The sequence below is a fragment of the Pelophylax lessonae genome (genome assembly GCF_965119305.1).
Source record: "Pelophylax lessonae genome assembly, chromosome: 1".
NCBI lineage: Eukaryota > Metazoa > Chordata > Amphibia > Anura > Ranidae > Pelophylax > Pelophylax lessonae.
The window spans coordinates 863,094,646-863,113,784 of record NC_138768.1 but is presented as its reverse complement, the minus strand read 5'-3'; the positions used below and the strand labels follow the sequence as shown (position 1 = coordinate 863,113,784).

At 44.6% G+C, this 19,139-nt stretch overlaps 1 protein-coding gene across 1 annotated transcript in view; it reads left to right on the top strand.

Moving 5' to 3' along the window:
• Positions 1-9,427: 9,427 nt before the first annotated feature.
• Positions 9,428-19,139, top strand: part of LOC309550162 (von Willebrand factor A domain-containing protein 5A-like) — a 52,241-nt gene continuing 42,529 nt past the window's right edge. The window contains exons 1-3 of the mRNA XM_082250594.1: positions 9,428-9,595; positions 11,733-11,793; positions 18,478-18,680. Coding sequence (XP_082106720.1) covers positions 11,733-11,793; positions 18,478-18,680 — 264 coding nt within the window. The 5' untranslated portion in view covers positions 9,428-9,595. The remainder of the gene's footprint in view (positions 9,596-11,732; positions 11,794-18,477; positions 18,681-19,139) is intronic.

Genomic DNA, 19,139 nt, shown 5'->3' with positions numbered 1-19,139 from the left:
GTTTACAAATGGGCGTTCTTGTCAAACCAATCTATTAGCATTCTACGAGGAGGTGAGCTGTGAGCTAGATAGGGGGAGACCAGTGGATGTGGTGTACCTAGATTTCGCTAAGGCGTTTGATACAGTTCCCCATAAGCGCTTAATTTATAAAATAAGGTCTGCAGGTATCGACAGCAGGGTTTGCTCTTGGATACGGAACTGGCTAAAAGGGCGTGTCCAAAGGGTGGTAATAAACAGCGCATACTCAGACTGGTCTGAGGTGGTAAGCGGGGTCCCCCAAGGCTCAGTCCTGGGACCAACCTTGTTCAATTTATTCATAAAAAGCATTGAGGACGGGATCAGTAGTTCGTTATCAGTTTTTGCAGATGACACAAAATTGGGCAGGGCAAAAACTGCACAGCATGAAGCAGATATCCTACAGAATGACCTGGACAAAATTACAGAGTGGGCAACAACTTGGCAAATGAGGTTTAATGTGGAGAAGTGTAAGGTTTTGCACTTGGGAACTAAAAACATAAAAGCACATTACACGTTGGGAGGGGAACCCTTGGGGGAATCAAAAATGAAGAAGGATCTGGGAGTCTTGGTTGATGATAGACTAGGCAACAGCATGCAATGTCAAGCGGCAGCTGCCAAAGCTAGCGGAATATTAGCATGCATAAAGAAAGGGATGTATTCCAGAGATAAGACTATAATCCTTCCACTTTATAAAACTCTGGTCCGACCACATCTGGAGTATTCTGTCCAGTTCTGGTCGCCAGTCCTCAGGAGGGATGTGTTGGAGCTGGAGAGAGTCCAGAGAAGGGCAACTAAACTAATTAGGGGATTGGAGGACCTTGATTATGAAGAGCGTCTGCAATCGCTAGATTTGTTCTCCCTGGAGAAGAGATGCCTGAGGGGGGACATGATAGCAATTTTTAAATATCTCAATGGGGATCTCAACTTAGAAAAAAAGCTGTTCAGTCGAAGGGATTGCATGAGGACTCGGGGGCATACAATGCAATTAGAGGAGAAGCGTTTTAACCTCAGGCAACGTGGGGGGTTCTTTACTGTTAGGGCTACAAGATTGTGGAATTCTCTACCACAAGTGGTGGTTTCTGTGGGAAGTATGGTGGCTTTCAAAAGACTCTTAGACTTACATCTCAAGGATCAGAACATTCAGGGTTATGTGAGATGATTACAGCCACACACACCTACACAGGTTGAACTGGATGGACTATTGTCTTTATTCAACCTCACCTACTATGTAACTATATGTAAAGCAGCCTGTCTCATGCATAAAAATCTACCCAGACAATAGGTTTTGCACTTTTTATAGTGATGAATATTTATGAGGTATAGGTGTGTTCTGGGCTGATCTAAAGTGTAATAGCATATTTCATCCAATCAATGTCCACTCCTTCATCTGGCAAAGTAACGGTTACTTCAACTGTCCCATCCTTTAGCGGGTTCTGGATATTGGTCTTGGAATGTAGCATCCTGCTTCGTTATCTCTCAAGGTTTTTTCTGTAGGAACAAAAGACACACCAACTCTCCTTTCATGCATGCGAGGGGGATGGGGGCCTCTATCACTAGAAATAGGTTCATCATAAAGCATCACTCTAACTACTGGGATTTACATAAAGTATAACTTCTATCTACATTTCTAGGTTCACACATATATATATATATATATATCTCTACGGCTACATTTAGTGAAAGATTCCTGACTCAGCCCATTCTTCCAACAGTATATATATACTGTATCTGTCAGGGAATCCCTGTGAGACGTCTGGCGCATAGATATGCGCATGCGCAGGATATTTCCAGAAGAATTGCTAACAGGCGCACACATGCATGTGCACGTGCACACACACAATTACTTTTGGTGCTAGATGGGCTATTTACAGGGAGCTCATTCTTATTTGCATTGCTGACCTGACATGTTCTTGACCTTGACAACGTCACATTTGACGAAACGTGCGTCGGTCGCGGCGTGCTGACGTCACCTGCTTGTGCGGACGCTATTGGATAGGACGGGCGGAGAAGCCGACCGGCCGGCGGCTTGCCTAATCCTTGCTGTGAATACATTGTTTGTCTGTAAGTTGCTGTCTACTTGTTATTTAATAAAGTGTGGTGGTAATGCACTATGTAGTGCCTTTGTCTTGCATATCACTACTTTGGGGGATAACATTCGAGCGAGTTCTGGAGTGAGCTTCATCGGTTGCCTAAAGGATCGTGGTTAGGACTGTTTGGCTGTTAACCCATGAGATTCTGGTCTGGAGTGATCTTCACCGGTTGCCTGAGGGATCGCTTATGGGTCTGTTTGGCTGTTAACCCATTGGAGTCTGGTAAGCGGTAGTGGTGTTGGACAAGGTCTTCAGTGTGCTACCTTTCTCCTTTCTCTGTCTCACCCTAAACATCATTCATCTGGTAAGCATTTAGTACTCAGGGGGTCTGTGCTCCACTCTCTTGGTTACTTGGCTCTGGTGATGGTGTGCACTTTCCAGGGTGATTCATGAGCACCTAACAGTATTACGCTATGGAGTCTATTTTCTTTTCCCATGTATGACTGCCATCGATTGATGAGAGGCGAATCTGAGTACATCCATCTGAGGTTGATTCAACTCCGTTTGAGTTTTTTGGGCGAACTCTATTCCTTTTTCTGGTAAGGAGATTATGTGAATTTCGATATCATCATCTGACCCTGAAATCTGGAATTTGGACTGTATCTGTCATTTGGATAACACGTTTACATCATAGAGGACTTTTTGGTCTATCAATCATTGTGTCTTGTTTGATGGTTACTTATCAAATCAGCACTTAGTAGCGCGACTTAGCCCCTTTCCATGTTCTTGACCTGACCTTGGATTCCGCTTCAGGCTTTCTGTTAACCTTTGACCCGGCTCCGTTCCTGACTTTTGCTCTGCACGTGACTTGGTACCTCGCTGCCCACCTTTGTGCTTTGGGTCTTTGTGCTCCTCTCTGCGGGAGATTCGGGGGATTCGGCACCTGCCTTTGGCTTTCTTAATTTGGGCAGGTTGAATTCATGCCAACAGACTCTCTATCATATACATCGGGGGGGGGGGGGGGGGGTTTCCTCAACATCAGGTATTTTGCTCAAACATATATTTGCATATATACCCATGTCATTGTGGTGATGGGGGAGATTCGGATGCATGGTGGTTACTTTCATTTGTTTTTTTCTTCTTCTATTTTCCTTCTTTGTTGTTTTTCAATGTACAAGTTTCATTTACTTGCGTATACTGTACATATACTTTTTCTAGTTCAGAGAGTTGGAAGATATTGCGTATTTCCTGAAGAAGCCTATATTGGCGAAACATGTCGAAATAAGAGCGCATATAATTTCTAAACTTTCTTTCCAGCTCCATAATGTCGTATGGGGATACAATGATATATTCTTGATTTTATGGATTTGTGTGTTTTTGCATACTTTTTTTTATGTAATAAATATGAGATATTTTTACTTTTTGCTTCATGTCAAAGTTATTATTTGGTAAAAGTTAGCACCTCTAAAGTCCCACACCTCCTTTTTTTGTTTTTCCTCGCTGCCCGCCTGTTGATGGCCCCGGCTTCCCCTGAGACTCTGTTCCTGCCTCTGATCCCGGCTATGGGTACTACTCTAGTGCTTGCCTGGCTGTCTGCTGCACCAGCCCCATACACTGCTGTATGTTCCAGCCTCCGGAATCCTGACAAGCTGCCTATCCAGAAGCATCACCATAAGCGGAGTGCCCCTTTAATCTGGACCTATCCTCTGAAAATGCCTGCTGTTCCTGCTTCTCTGGTTCCACAGTCTCCTCGGAGTTGCATTCCTTGCTGCAGGTTCTGCAATCAACACCCACAGGCACTCATGTCCCTCCTGTCCCTTAGCAACCTCTGTCTCATCCTCAGTGGGGCAAGGATGGGAGACAGGGCCCTCCTGTAGGGGGCCTGGGCACACAGGGGGGCCCCAACAGCATGGGGAATCGGTGCGGTCAGGCGGAGGGGCAATTACAGAAGGAAGATTTGTGTGGCTCTCTGCAGCAGCTGAAAGCCAGTTTCTCCGCCTCCTGACAGCTTTCAGCTACTGCAGGGAGAGACAAAGACACAGGGCATCATTCCTGTAATTACTTCTCCGACACCGATCACCCTCCCTGTTCTGCCTGCTCCTGACCCCCCCCCCCTTCTTCCTGTGTGCTCACCATTCACTGTGCCCCCCCCCTCTTCCTGTGTGCTCACCTTTCACTGTGCCCCCCCCCCCCTCCCAGAGCGCTGCAGGCTTCCCTGTCCTGTAAAGAAAAAAAGTAATTAATTAACATTGTAATAGATAATTTAAAAAAAATGTAAAATAAGATCATTGTAAACCTTTTTAGCATTTTGAAATGAAATTATAATTTTTTTTTAATGTAAAAAACTATTTTTTTTTTTCACAATAAAGTGCTTTAATGAGTTAACCACTTAAGCCCCGGACGATTTTACCCCCTTCCTGACCAGGGCCTATTTTGCGATTCGGCACTGCGTGACTTTAACGGACAATTGCGCGGTTGTGCGATGCTGTACCTAAACGAATTTGCCGTCCTTTTTTTCCCACAAAGAGAGCTTTCTTTTGGTGGTATTTGATCACCTGTGCAATTTTTTGATCATGCGCTATAATAAAAAAAAAAAAAAGCGACAATTTTGCAAAAATAACAATATTTTCACATTTTTTTATATGAAATTCCCCCCAAAAAATGTAAAAATTAAAATTTGTTAACATTTTTGGCCAATTTGTTTTATGCTACATATGTTTGGTAAAAAAAAAATCGCAAAAAGGGTATTTTGATTGGTTTGCGCAAAAGTTATCGCGTTTACTAACAAAGGGAAAGATTTTTGTCATTTTTGTTGTTTTTTTTTTTAACGAGTAATGGCGGCGATCTGCGATTTTTTTTTTGGGTGACTGTGAAATTGCGGCGGACAGATCGGACCCTTGACTGACATTTTTGACACTTTTGGGGTTACCAGTGACATTTCTACAGTAATCAGTGCTATACATATGCACTGTTACTGTAAAATTACACTGGCAGTGAAGGGGTTAACTTTTTTTGAGAGGGAGGGGCTGTGTGTGTCCCTAGGGGCGTGATTCTAACTGTGATTGGCTGTGGCTTGAGGTGTAGGAACAATGATCAATGGTCCTACATAGTAGAACCGTATGATCACTATTCTTACACAGGGGAGAATGACAGGCGGCTTGTTTACATCAGCCGCCTGCCTTTCTCCCTCTGCATCCGCCGGTCACACGCGGGGGGGTCCGTGACCACGCGAGAGCGGGAGCGTGCCTCCGGGGGCGTGCGCTTCGTTCCTAGACCCTCACAGGCTAGCGACTTAGATCTACGTCACTTTGCCTGTGAGGGGCTGACTGCTGACGTAAATAGTCGTGCGGCGGTCGGCAAGTGGTTAAAGAGGATACACAGAACAAAATCATACAGAACGTTGTACAATAATACAAAAAAAAAGTAGTGTAACAAAGATATAAATGACATATGAGGGTAGAATTTTGTTAATCAAAGCCTATGATAAACATCAAACGGTCAAATGAATATCTGACAATACAAAACGTTATTTTTTTTTACATTTTAGGCCAGTTTGTATTTTGCTACATATTTTGCGGTAAAAAAAATCACAATAAGCGTATTTTGAGTTGTTTGCGCGAAAGTTATCGCGTCTATTAACTACGGGAAAGATTTATGTCATTTTTATTGTTTTTTTTTTACTAGTAATGGTGGCGACCAGCGATTTTTTTTGCGGGACTGCGAAATTGCAGCGGACAGATCAGACCCCTGACTAACATTTTTGACACTTTTGGGGGGGGGGGGGGGGCAGTGACATTACTACAGTAATCAGTGCTAAAAATATGTACTGTCACTGTAATAATGACACTGGCAGGGAAGGGGTTAACACTGTGGGCGATCAAGGGGTTAAATGTGTACCTAGGGGAGTGTTTTCTAACTGTATGGGGGCGTGGCTTGTGAAATGATCATAGAGACCTGTGTTCCTATATAGAAGGATCACAGGAGCTCTGTGATCATTCCAGAGAGAAGAATGGTCAGCTGTGTTTACAACAGCCGGCCGTTCTTCTCTCTCAGCGGGGAACGATCGCGGGTGTCAGGCAGCAATCGCAGCCACCTGCCCCGTGCATCGGAGTTCCCACTGATAAGTGGGGGGCGGGGGCGGGAGCTCGCCTCCGGTGGCGCGTGCTCGTCCCCAAAGTAGAGCTACGTCGGTTCACGCAGGAGGGGCCGCCCTGCCGCAGTATAACTGGAAGCCGTTAAATAACTAGTAGAACTGCAATCGCCTACATAATGAGAATGGAATATGTAACTTCTGTGTATCTGGCTGTGATGATAGCCATGCCCCTGGCTCCCGCTGTATATAATCATGCGCCCCCCCCCCCCCCCCCCACCCAGAAATGAAGGATCAGGTACTAGGTAAGTGATCTGGCACAGCAGAGCCACCTTGCCGCTGCATATGTAAGTTATATGGCTGGGAAGTGGTTAAACTAACACTGCTCAAAGAAAAAAAAAAATGAATTTTGTTTAGTTTTGTTACATTTTATTGTCTAAGGATTACAAAAAATGAATCATTGTTGCAGGAAAATATCTTTGCTTCGCTTGTCCTTAAGGCTACGTTCACATGTGGGCACAGCGGATCACGGACATTATCACCGCAATTCTGCCCGCGATCCGGATATCATTGCAAATAGCAGGGACGCCTGTGCGATGTCCATGATTTTGCAATGGCACCCCAAACGCTGTGCGATGTTGCCGCGATTTCCGCCCGCCGAATCGCAGTTAACATCGCGCAAATAGAATCGCGGGATGCATGACGCCCCAAAAAAAGGTACAAGAGCTTCTTTTGGGCGTCATGCGTCCCGCGATTCTGTTTGCGTGATGTTACCTGCGATTCGGCGGGCGGAAATCGCGGCAACATCACACAGCAGCGTTTGGGGTGCCATTGTAAAATCACGGGCATCGCACAGGCGTCCCTGCGATTTGCAATGATTTCTGGACCGTGGGCAGAATCGCGGTGATTCTGCCCGTGATCCGCTACGCCCGCATGTAAACGTAGCCTTGAGTCCTGGTTCACACTTCTGCGATGCGGGAACGCTGCGAAAATACAGCGCGTTCCCGCATCGCATCCGCACCCCTGGCAGTTCACACTGCCATATGCGATACGCAGGGGGTGTCAATTAAAAGTTAACGACACTCCCAGTTGAGATCGCATATTGCAGTGCGATCTAACAGTGCGCACAGAATGGGATCGCACTAGTGATTCTGCTGCGGATAAAAAAAAGGGCCATGTGCGCGTTTAGTGCGATTGCGGTGCGAATTCAGCCATACAAACTGTATGGCTAAATTTGCACCGCACAGAGATCGCATGTAATTTTAGGAGCAGTGCGCTCCGAATCATATGCGATCTCTGTGATCGCACTAATGTGAACCGGTGTTCCGTGAAAAAAATCATACCCGTGAGAAAACCATACCCTCGTCACTTCCGGTGCACCTACGGAGGGTATGGATTTCTCACGGTAGTTACACTTGCTGCCATTACATTAAAACAGCTCCTCTGCAACATAAATCATCTCCGCTCCTTCCCCTGTCACTTCCCTGCTCTCGGCTAATAAATATAAAAGCGGATCACGGAGCCGACATCTCCGTCATTTACATCTCATACACCCGCCGCCGCTTTTACATTTACTAGCCGACATCAGGGAAGTGACAGGGAGAGGAGAGGAGATGATTGATGTTGCAGCTGTACTGTTTTTATGTAACCGCCGCAAGTATAACATTACACACTTCCGTTATAATTCCAAGTCAATAGGGGGCGCGCGCGCGCCGCCGGAGGCGTGCTCCCGCCCCCACTCTTTCCCTGACATCCCCGCGCTAGTGACCAGCGGCTCCAATGTCCGCCGGCCACTCGCGATCTCCCGCTGGAGAGGGAGAAAGGCAGGCGGCTGATGTAAACAAAGCCGCCTGTCATCCTCCCTGATGTAAATGCAGAGATCATACGATCCTGCTATATAGGATCGTATGTCTCTGTGGTTACATCACAAGCCACGCCCCTTGACAGTTACAATCACGCCCCTAGGGACACAATTAACCCCTTGATCACCCATACTGTTAACCCCTTCCCTGCCAGTGTCATTTTTACAGTAACAGTGCATATTTATAGCACTGATTACTGTAGTAATGTCACTGGTCCCCCCAAAAGTGTCAAAAATGTCAGTTAGGGGTCGGATCTGTCCGCCGCAATGTCGCAGTCCCGCAAAAAACAAAAAAAAATCGCAGATTGCCGCCATTACTAGTTAATAAAAAAAACAATAAAAATTACATAAATCTTTCCCGTAGTTTGTAAACGCAATAACTTTTGCGCAAACCAATCAAAATCCGCTTATTGCGATTTTTTTTTTACCAAAAATATGTAGCAGAAAACAAATTGGCCTAAAATGTTAAAAAATTTTGATTTTTACATTTTTTTTTGAGAATTTCATATAAAAAAATGTGAAAAATATTGTTATTTTTTTTTTAAATTGTTTATAGCGCAAAAAATAAAAATCGCACAGGTGATCAAATGCCACCAAAAGAAAGCTCTGTTTGTGGGGGGAAAAAAAGGACGTAAATTTCATTTGGGTACAGCGTCGCACGACCGCGCAATTGTCTGTTAAATTCACGCTGTGCCGAATCGCAGTGGCGTAGCGTGGGCTGTCAGCGCCCGGGGCAAGGTAAGTAATTTGCGCCCCCTACACAAATCTACTAGATCACTACACAGACACCTACACTGACCTACCTGACCACTACACATACCTACCTGACCACTTGCGGGTGTCCGTGAGCTCAGGGCGGAAATCGGGAGACTCCCGCGACTTGCGGGAGACATGAGATGTCTAGAATGCGCCCCCCCCCCCCAGATTTTGCGCCCGTGCGGCTGGCCCCCCCAGCACCCCACTGCCGAATCGCAAAATAGGGCCCTGGTCTTTGAGCAGCCAAATCTTCCGGGGCTTAAGTGGTTAACGTGTTCATAATGTGCGCATGCTTTGTGTGGATTGTGAACATGCACTGTAATGCATTGTCAAAACGTAGAGCAGTGCTTGTTCTTTTTTTTTTGTTTCCGGTGTATTTATGTCGTATTTGCTGCAGCAGATTGCGGGGTGTTATAGCACATCAGAACACGCTATGAGGCACAAAAATGCAACAAGCCCTACCTTTTTTTTTTTTTTTGTATTTTTTTTTTTGTATTTTTTTTTTTTTACAGCACTTGCGGTGAATTGAAGCCATAGGACATCATTCCCTTGTTCTTGTGCTGGGACTGTGCTGGGACTGTGCTGGGACTGTGCTTGGACTGTGCTGGGTGAAGCTGCAGCTGTGAACACTCCAGCACTGCCCTCCTCCCATACACATGAAAGTCATGGTGTGTCCCTTTAAGCCATGCTGTGTGATTGCTGCATGCCGGACACACCCAGTGATCTATAAGATCTCCTGCAGGCTGGAGTCTCCTTTTCCATTCCTGTACACTGCAGACATCTCAGAGACCCGCCATCGCTTGTAGGGGACCCTCCTGACCACCATCTGCCGCACACACGGTACGTCCAGGGGGGCTGAGTCTGGGGTTACAGCTGCTGCACATAACAGACAGGGAGCATTGCATGGAGGTCACAGGCTTTGCTGTGCTCAATCCCATCCAGTAAGGAGAAGCGCCTCTGAAAAGTGATCTGTGTTTTGAGCACTTTTCAGAGGCACAATGAGGTGATATGTCTGCTTTAACCCTGCAGACGATGCACCAATACTCCACAGCCCCATTCCTTGCATGCAGTTGCGATGCATTTGTGATGTTTCCCCATTTGCTTGCCCACTACAACTCTGAGTGCCTGTTCGCATTTGTGCGATCAGAGATCGCATATGATTCAGAGCGCGCTGCTACCTAAAATCACATGCGATCTCTATGCGGTGCTAATCCAGCCATACGGTTTGTATGGCTGAATTCGCACCTAACTCGCACAGGACCCTTTTATTTTGGTCTGCAGCAGAATCGGATCGCATGGTGGTTCACACTGGTGCGATCCGATTTCTGTGCAGACTTTCAAATCGCACTGCGATATGTGATCTGATCTGGGGGTGTCAACTTTTTAATTTACCCTCCCCCAGCGTATCGCATATGGCAGTGTGAACTGCCAGGGATGCGATGCAGGAACGCTGCGACTATGCAGAATGTGAACTGGCACTTCAACTCTTATTTATTTTATTAATTACAGGTAGATATAGCACGATATTGTAGCACCATCAATTTGCACATCTCCTACATTCTCATCAGTCCCTGCTGTCAACAAGCTTACAGTCTAATGTGCCCTAAGGCCTCTTTCACACGGGCTTTCCGATCCGGTCCCAGTCCGTTTTTTCAGGCGGTCCTGATCGGATGCTCCATTCATCCCTATGGAGCAGCGGATGTCAGAGGTGACATGTCCGCTGCTATCCGATCCTGTCTGTGAATTTCACAGATAGAAACCCTATTTTCCATCCATCTGGAGGATCGGATGAAAATGGACAGGCGGTCCATTCTCATCCGATCTCCCATAGAGGACAATGGTGATCTGACCGGTTCGTCTCTGCAAAGCAATTGGAGGCGGAGCTGTCATCCACCTGCTCAGCGGGGATCGGTGGATCGATCCCCCGCTGAGCAAAACGGAGTCCAACGGGCGAACAGCCCGTGTGAAAGGACCCTAACTCACATTCATACATATTGGGGCCAATTTAGACAGACTCCAATTAATCTCCCAGCATGTCTATGGAGTGTGGGAGGAAACTGAAGAACCCGGAGGAAACCCACACAGGGAGAACATGCAGACTCCAGGCAATAGTCCCATGGTTGGAATTCAAACCGATGATCCTAGTGCTCGTAACTCCCTTTTAGAAAATATGATGGTTTTTTTGTTCTCTACAGGCCCAAAATTGCAGGGTTACACATGTTTTCGGGGGAATAGAAACTAAATCTATACTCGAAAAGGTTAGAGGTAGAATCAATGGACTGTTACTTTTCACCCCACTCGTTTGTAGACCTTTGCCCCCAGAACAGGTGTCTTCCCCCCCCTCCCCCAAATCAATTTTCTCCTCCCTCCTTGCTCTCATTACAACTGTAATATATTGACTTTTCTCATCCCTTTCCATCCATCTCATTGACAATGATCACCGGTAAGGCTGGGACAAGGGGTGAGCAGGAGAAGCGACTGCCCTGGGCACTGTGGTATCCGGGGAGGGGGGAGGGAGCTTGGGAGGGGAAATTTGTTTGGGGGAGAATTTTTTATTTTTTTTCAGGTAGGGAAATGGGGGGGGGGGGGGTGTGGTAGGAGTAGTGATTTTAGGGGGATTTGTGCTGGGAGGGAGGATGGAGAGAATTTGTGCAGTAGGAACGATTGGCGGGGTATTTGCAATATGAGGAGGGGATTGGGGATGAATTGTTGCTGGGGGGGAGGGGATTGGGGATGAATTGTTGCTGGGGGGGAGAGGATGAGTACTTTTGGAGAGGAAATTTGAGGGATAGAGGGGGCCCTGTGCTCTAGATGACCTTGTCCCACTGGTCGCCGGTACAAATGTGGGGGCAATAAAAGCCTGACTGAGGATCTAACCCCCCCCCCCCCCCCCGTTTACACACACTTTTATTAAGTTTCAGTCTTTAAAGTCTTTAAAGTATTGTAGATTAAGAAATGTTTTTTCTTTCTATTGCAGATGTCTGAAAGCTTGCCATGCTCGCAATGCTGCGGACTCCTAACAAGCCAGAAGCTGCCTAGTAAGTCCTTTGTCTCTCTTCCTTGTTCCCAACTTTTCCTTCAGGACGGGCTGCACCCATGAGCTCACATTCTGCATATACATGTGATGACCTGCAACGAACAGTCTATAGGGGACAAAATGTGAACTTTGGTATGGTGTGAATTATGTAGGCAGAGGAGGACACTGCAATGGAATGAAGACTTATTTAGAATGAAGACTTATTTAGAATGAAGACTTATTTAGAATGAAGACTTATTTAGAATGAAGACTTATTTAGAATGAAGACTTATTTAGAATGAAGACTTATTTAGAATGAAGACTTATTTAGAATGAAGACTTATTTAGAATGAAGACTTATTTAGAATGAAGACTTATTTAGAATGAAGACTTATTTAGAATGAAGACTTATTTAGAATGAAGACTTATTTAGAATGAAGACTTATTTAGAATGAAGACTTATTTAGAATGAAGACTTATTTAGAATGAAGACTTATTTAGAATGAAGACTTATTTAGAATGAAGACTTATTTAGAATGAAGACTTATTTAGAATGAAGACTTATTTAGAATGCAGACTTATTTAGAATGCAGACTTATTTAGAATGCAGACTTATTTAGAATGCAGACTTATTTAGAATGCAGACTTATTTAGAATGCAGACTTATTTAGAATGCAGACTTATTTAGAATGCAGACTTATTTAGAATGCAGACTTATTTAGAATGCAGACTTATTTAGAATGCAGACTTATTTAGAATGCAGACTTATTTAGAATGCAGACTTATTTAGAATGCAGACTTATTTAGAATGCAGACTTATTTAGAATGCAGACTTATTTAGAATGCAGACTTATTTAGAATGCAGACTTATTTAGAATGCAGACTTATTTAGAATGCAGACTTATTTAGAATGCAGACTTATTTAGAATGCAGACTTATTTAGAATGCAGACTTATTTAGAATGCAGACTTATTTAGAATGCAGACTTATTTAGAATGCAGACTTATTTAGAATGCAGACTTATTTAGAATGCAGACTTATTTAGAATGCAGACTTATTTAGAATGCAGACTTATTTAGAATGCAGACTTATTTAGAATGCAGACTTATTTAGAATGAAGACTTATTTAGAATGAAGACTTATTTAGAATGAAGACTTATTTAGAATGAAGACTTATTTAGAATGAAGACTTATTTAGAATGAAGACTTATTTAGAATGAAGACTTATTTAGAATGAAGACTTATTTAGAATGAAGACTTATTTAGAATGAAGACTTATTTAGAATGAAGACTTATTTAGAATGAAGACTTATTTAGAATGAAGACTTATTTAGAATGAAGACTTATTTAGAATGAAGACTTATTTAGAATGAAGACTTATTTAGAATGAAGACTTATTTAGAATGAAGACTTATTTAGAATGAAGACTTATTTAGAATGAAGACTTATTTAGAATGAAGACTTATTTAGAATGAAGACTTATTTAGAATGAAGACTTATTTAGAATGAAGACTTATTTAGAATGAAGACTTATTTAGAATGAAGACTTATTTAGAATGAAGACTTATTTAGAATGAAGACTTATTTAGAATGAAGACTTATTTAGAATGAAGACTTATTTAGAATGAAGACTTATTTAGAATGAAGACTTATTTAGAATGAAGACTTATTTAGAATGAAGACTTATTTAGAATGAAGACTTATTTAGAATGAAGACTTATACAAATAAGTCTTCATTCTAAATATGTTTTAGGATCAAATCCATTTATTGGGAATGTAGTGTGCCTTTTGTGGATGTTCTTTACTATGCTGAGAAATGCAAATTAAAACTATTCTAAATGCATTGTTTTAGATGGGCAGGAAACAGAATTTATTTTATTTATTTTTTTTTGGCATTCCCACAACTAATGTGAAATAAAACTGTCAGGGAGATCAGAAAACACTTGCCCAGTCTCGGGACAGGGAGATTGGGAAAACACTTGCCCAGTCTCGGGACAGGGAGATTGGGAAAACACTTGCCCAGTCTCGGGACAGGGAGATTGGAGACAGGGAGATTGGGAAAACACTTGCCCAGTCTCGGGACAGGGAGATTGGGAAAACACTTGCCCAGTCTCGGGACAGGGAGATTGGAGACAGGGAGATTGGAGACAGGGAGATTGGAGACAGGGAGATTGGAGACAGGGAGATTGGGAAAACACTTGCCCAGTCTCGGGACAGGGAGATTGGAGACAGGGAGATTGGGAAAACACTTGCCCAGTCTCGGGACAGGGAGATTGGGAAAACACTTGCCCAGTCTCGGGACAGGGAGATTGGGAAAACACTTGCCCAGTCTCGGGACAGGGAGATTGGAGACAGGGAGATTGGAGACAGGGAGATTGGGAAAACACTTGCCCAGTCTCGGGACAGGGAGATTGGAGACAGGGAGATTGGGAAAACACTTGCCCAGTCTCGGGACAGGGAGATTGGGAAAACACTTGCCCAGTCTCGGGACAGGGAGATTGGGAAAACACTTGCCCAGTCTCGGGACAGGGAGATTGGGAAAACACTTGCCCAGTCTCGGGACAGGGAGATTGGGAAAACACTTGCCCAGTCTCGGGACAGGGAGATTGGGAAAACACTTGCCCAGTCTCGGGACAGGGAGATTGGGAAAACACTTGCCCAGTCTCGGAACAGTGTAATCTAGACCCCCGGGGGGGGGGGGGGACATGCCAAACTGCTTCCCCCCAAGGTATATGAGCATTCTGTCAGAAAAAATCCCCCCCCAAAAAAAAGCACTAATCTGCATGATTACTCCCCTAAATAAATCCCCCCCCCCCCCCCAAGTACAAATTCCACCCTGCTGTTGAAATCCCCCCCGCCCCCCTCTTTATTCTTGCCCCCGGCATTCTTTGTTTAACCCAAAATTTCAGCTTGCCTCTCTATAGGTAACTTGTGATGGTTCCCGGCCATTTTCCTATTTTTTTGTTATGATTCCCCATACTGAATGGTGACCTCTTTCTGGCTTCCGGCACAACTGCCTCCCCGTTGGGGGTGTCGGGATCCAGACTAGGGTTACCGTCTCATTCAGTATGTTTTCAATGCCTTGGCCTTCAAATAATGCTGGGTTAACCTTTTTTGTTTATTTATGATTTACTTGTTTATTTGATTCTTCACCTCATTATTTACATAAAGAGTGCCTCAATAATGTTCATGTGTTCTACATGGCCATGCATTATTTACAGGGTTTGTTTGCTCCTTTTCTGGCGATGTCCACAATGTTACAGTTTCTGTATTCTGTGCTAATTCTCAATAAAATGTTTTATCAAAAAAAAATAATCCCCCCCCCCCCCCCCCAGAACAAATGACACATCCCCTCCCTAAATACTCTACCCCTAAAATTTCTCCTTCATGTACAAATACCCCCTTCCAGCACAAATTACCCCCCCCCCAAAAGTCCCATTCTAGCATAATCCCCCCCCCCCCCACCACATAACCTCCTATAGCACAAAGCCCCCAATTCCCCCCTCCTAGCACAATCTTAACACAGATCCCCCTAAATCACCACACCTAGCACACCCTCCCAAATGTCCTCTCCTACAGCAATTTTTACCCCCTGCCTCTCCCCAAATTACCAGTTCCAACACAAATCCCCCCCCCCCCCCCCCAAAATCTTCTCACTGCACCTCCCCACTTCACATGACACCACAGTGCCGAGGGCAGCCTCCCCTCCTGCCCACTCCTTTTCCTGGCTCTGGACTTTGCCCAATTTATCTTTCCCTCTAGGAGAAACCTAGCCCCCTTTTTTTTAGGGCCTGTGACAGTACCCACTGTCACTGGGAGTGAAAGACAGATATTAATGGTTTGGATTGCTTCAAGTGGGACAGCAATATTTGTCAACTATATACCTCGAAGAATATATGAAGACTCTGGGACTCTAGGCCTAGCTGCCTATTGCCAATAAGGCTTCACGCAGTCAGACTCCTAGCAGATGCGAATATCAGCTCAATCACCTGTCTTCCACACCTCGTAATTAGGCTGATTTAATGTGTTTGCACTTCCAATAAATGTGTATTGTATTTAGTTTTAGCCTTGTTGCCGTCAGTCTGGTTTAAGTGTGCTGAGTTAATTAGCATGTTAATGAATACGTTTGCAAGGCACTGTAGATGGGATTAGCTATGAGTCAGCTGTACCTCTTTATCTAACCATTGTGTGATGTTTGGGGTAAATATTGGAGGTCATTCTTCATGTAGTGACCGACATACTACTGTACTTAAGTGTATAAAAGGCTGCTTCTTGTTCAATAAAGGAGTTGATTTTTTTAGACACATACAAAACTAGCCTGACAAGTTAAGCTTGTATGTAGGGTGGCTGGAACATCTATATATGTTCATGACTGCAAGGAGGCCGTATACTGATGGAAGACCCAAACAGTGTGGGTCGGTGGTTCAGTTACAGGGACTATCTAGATTAGTCCCTTCTCTATAATGTTCTTCCAAGATGAAGGAACTTGGTACTGAATGTCACCATATTAATCTTTTATGTAAAGAAAGTCTATGTTCAACCTCTTTGGTTTTAATTATGTTTGGATACAATGCTTAAGGATTAGGGAGATTTACCCTTACTCCTGCCACATGTGTAGCACCAACTCTCTGGGTTCTCCAGGGCTTCCTAATGGTGACCTGCCCTTTAAAGTGGGTGTAAACCTCAGCCATGAAATTTAAAGCATATCCCTCTATAGTGTACTTGTCTCATTCCAGAGCACAAAGTGTAATTTCTATTTGCTGCTTCCTTCTATCAGCATGAGTCACTTCTGACAAATGTTCCTGACACCAAGAGAAAAATGGTGACTGGAGGGGTCTCCAGCTAATTAACAGCATCAGCTCTGCTGCTGTGTGAAAGGGTGTGGGGGGGGGTGCCCCTTCCCTCCCTCCCCTCCCCTCCAATCAGCTTTGTGCTCCCCTCACTGAGCTCTGCAGAGTAACTTCAGCTCTCTGCGCCCCCCCCCCCCCCTTTTAGCTTACAGAAAAAAAAAAAAAAGACTAGCGTTAAACATTCAGCACTTTGAATGGATGTAGAGAAGAGAAGGCTGCAGATAAGCAGGTGCAACTTGTATATCACCTAAACCTAGTCCCTTCACTGGGTATATGTACGGGTTTACAACCGCTTTAACTGACGTGCTAATTCACCAACACACTAGTAACAATGCAAAGGGTTCAGTTGGGGCAGGGACAAGACTTCAAAAAGAAACCATGGTAACACTGATCTTATCACCATAATGCTAACTGGTATAAAATACCCAAGTAATTAGCAGCCCAGTACCAAAAATATTGGTTCCCTTAAATTGTCTGAAGGACTTGGCCAGAAAACACTAGGCCTAATATAGAGGGCAATGCTATTGGCTGATGCAGTAGCAATAATAAGTTAAAGTGGTTGTAAAGTTAGAGGAGGATCCATGTTGCCCTGTACAAAACCACTGCACCAAGGAGGGAAGTAGAACATGTTATGTGAATAGAAAAAAGATTTTACAATCACTTTAATCTCACCACCATTAAGGTGAACGCTAATAGCGACGTGGCCTATCTTATAGTGCTAATCCCTAACTACACCACTGGCCAGTAGGACCGGTATAATGTTTGCCGGCGGTGGGGCCTTATCCTCTAGTTAGTGCTCTTAGGAGAGGATTTGTAATCTAAGGAATGCCTGAAATCATTCTTGGGTGGATTCTTCTTCTTATGGTAGCAAAAGACTGCAAGGTGAAGAAGGGGCAAAGTAAGGGGTCCATAGAACAACCTGAGGTGTCCACTGGATAAAAGGCGATGCAGGAGAGCCCTTAAAGTGTAGTGTGCATATAAATTATGAGTGCTGGTTTAGATCTAAGAAATAAACATGGTAACTCACATTTTTGGCAAGGTTGTGGTAACCCAACATGCAACCTTGCATGGGTGTATGTCAAGAATACCCTTGTCCCCTCGCATAATGGAGTTGGTCTGTCAATGCCTCAGGGGTTCGAGTCCTAGGTCCTATATAGCAGTGGTCCTCAACTCCGGCCCTTGGGGCCCACTAACAGGCCAGATTTTAAGTATTACCTTGGGGAGATGCAGACTAGAATACTGCAATCACTGAGCAGCAAATTGTGATCACCTGTGATGTAATTTAGTTATCTTGCAAACCTGGCCTGTTAGTGGGCCCCGAGGACCGGAGTTAAGGACCACTGCTATATAGGATTTAAGGGGGTAATGCACTTGTTGGAGAGGGAGAGTTAAAAAAAAGTTAGTGGCTTCGCTGTTTTGAACCATGAGTCGATTCACACTGGGGCACACAACTCTGTACTACTTTGGGGGCGACTTGTGCATTCCCATGCACCACGACTTCGGAGCGACTTGCATGGACTTCACATAATGGAAGTCTATGCAAGTCGCTCCGAGGTTGCCCCGAAGTAGTACAGGCCCCTTTTCTAAGTCAGAGCGACTTGTGCCGCTCCTATTAGAACCGGTCCTGTAGCAGTCAATGGACCGCGAGGGAGTGCAACTTGTCAGGCGCGACAGTCGCGCTAGTGTGGACCGAGTCTCAATGTTGTGTTTTTTTTTTTTTTATTTTTTGTTTATTTTTTTAGCCAACATTTAGACTTGCAACAGTGTTGCAACTACAGACTGGATGCTGCTATGCTGTCAAGATTTGGTAGCACAGTATATTTGAAGTAAATGCATGTGCTTCTGTGTGTGTTCAGTTCCTCTGCAGGGGATCTGGGTTGACGTCAAGGTGAAAGGCTTTGTGGCGGATGTATCAGCAACTCTCAAGTATAAGAACAAGGAGGAGAATGCAGTGGAAGCCATCTTTGTCTTCCCCATGGATGAAGACTCGGCCGTCTACAGCTTTGAGGCCACCATAGAGGGGAAGAAGATTGTAGCCAACCTCCAGGAGAAGAAGCAGGTACTGGGACACATTGCTAGGGGTGTAAAACTGCTATCCAGGAAATATCAGTAAAGTGCCGAACAACCTCCTAACCTTCAGTCTATTTTATGCAATCCCAATGTCGCAGATCTTGACCTCTACAAGAGTAGTTGTAGGAATGGCCTGTCCCTTCCTGCAGTTCCCTATTGGTCCAGAAACTTGGTCTGCCTCAATGATCAGTAGAATGCTCCTGGAGGCAGGAAGGGGGCAAGACGGCTTTTGACTATCCTTGCAAAAGTCAACCTTTTGCATATGTATGGAAGAAGGTGACGGTACCTAACTGGTATTAAACTGATCCAAGGTACTCAATTAAAATGATCGTGGTCCTAACTGTACCCCTCACACATTTCAGCAGTTGTGGTCCAGAGAAGAGGCAGCACTGTGGGCACCACAAAAACAATTTGATTAATTCTCAGGACTACATGTCCATGACGTCTT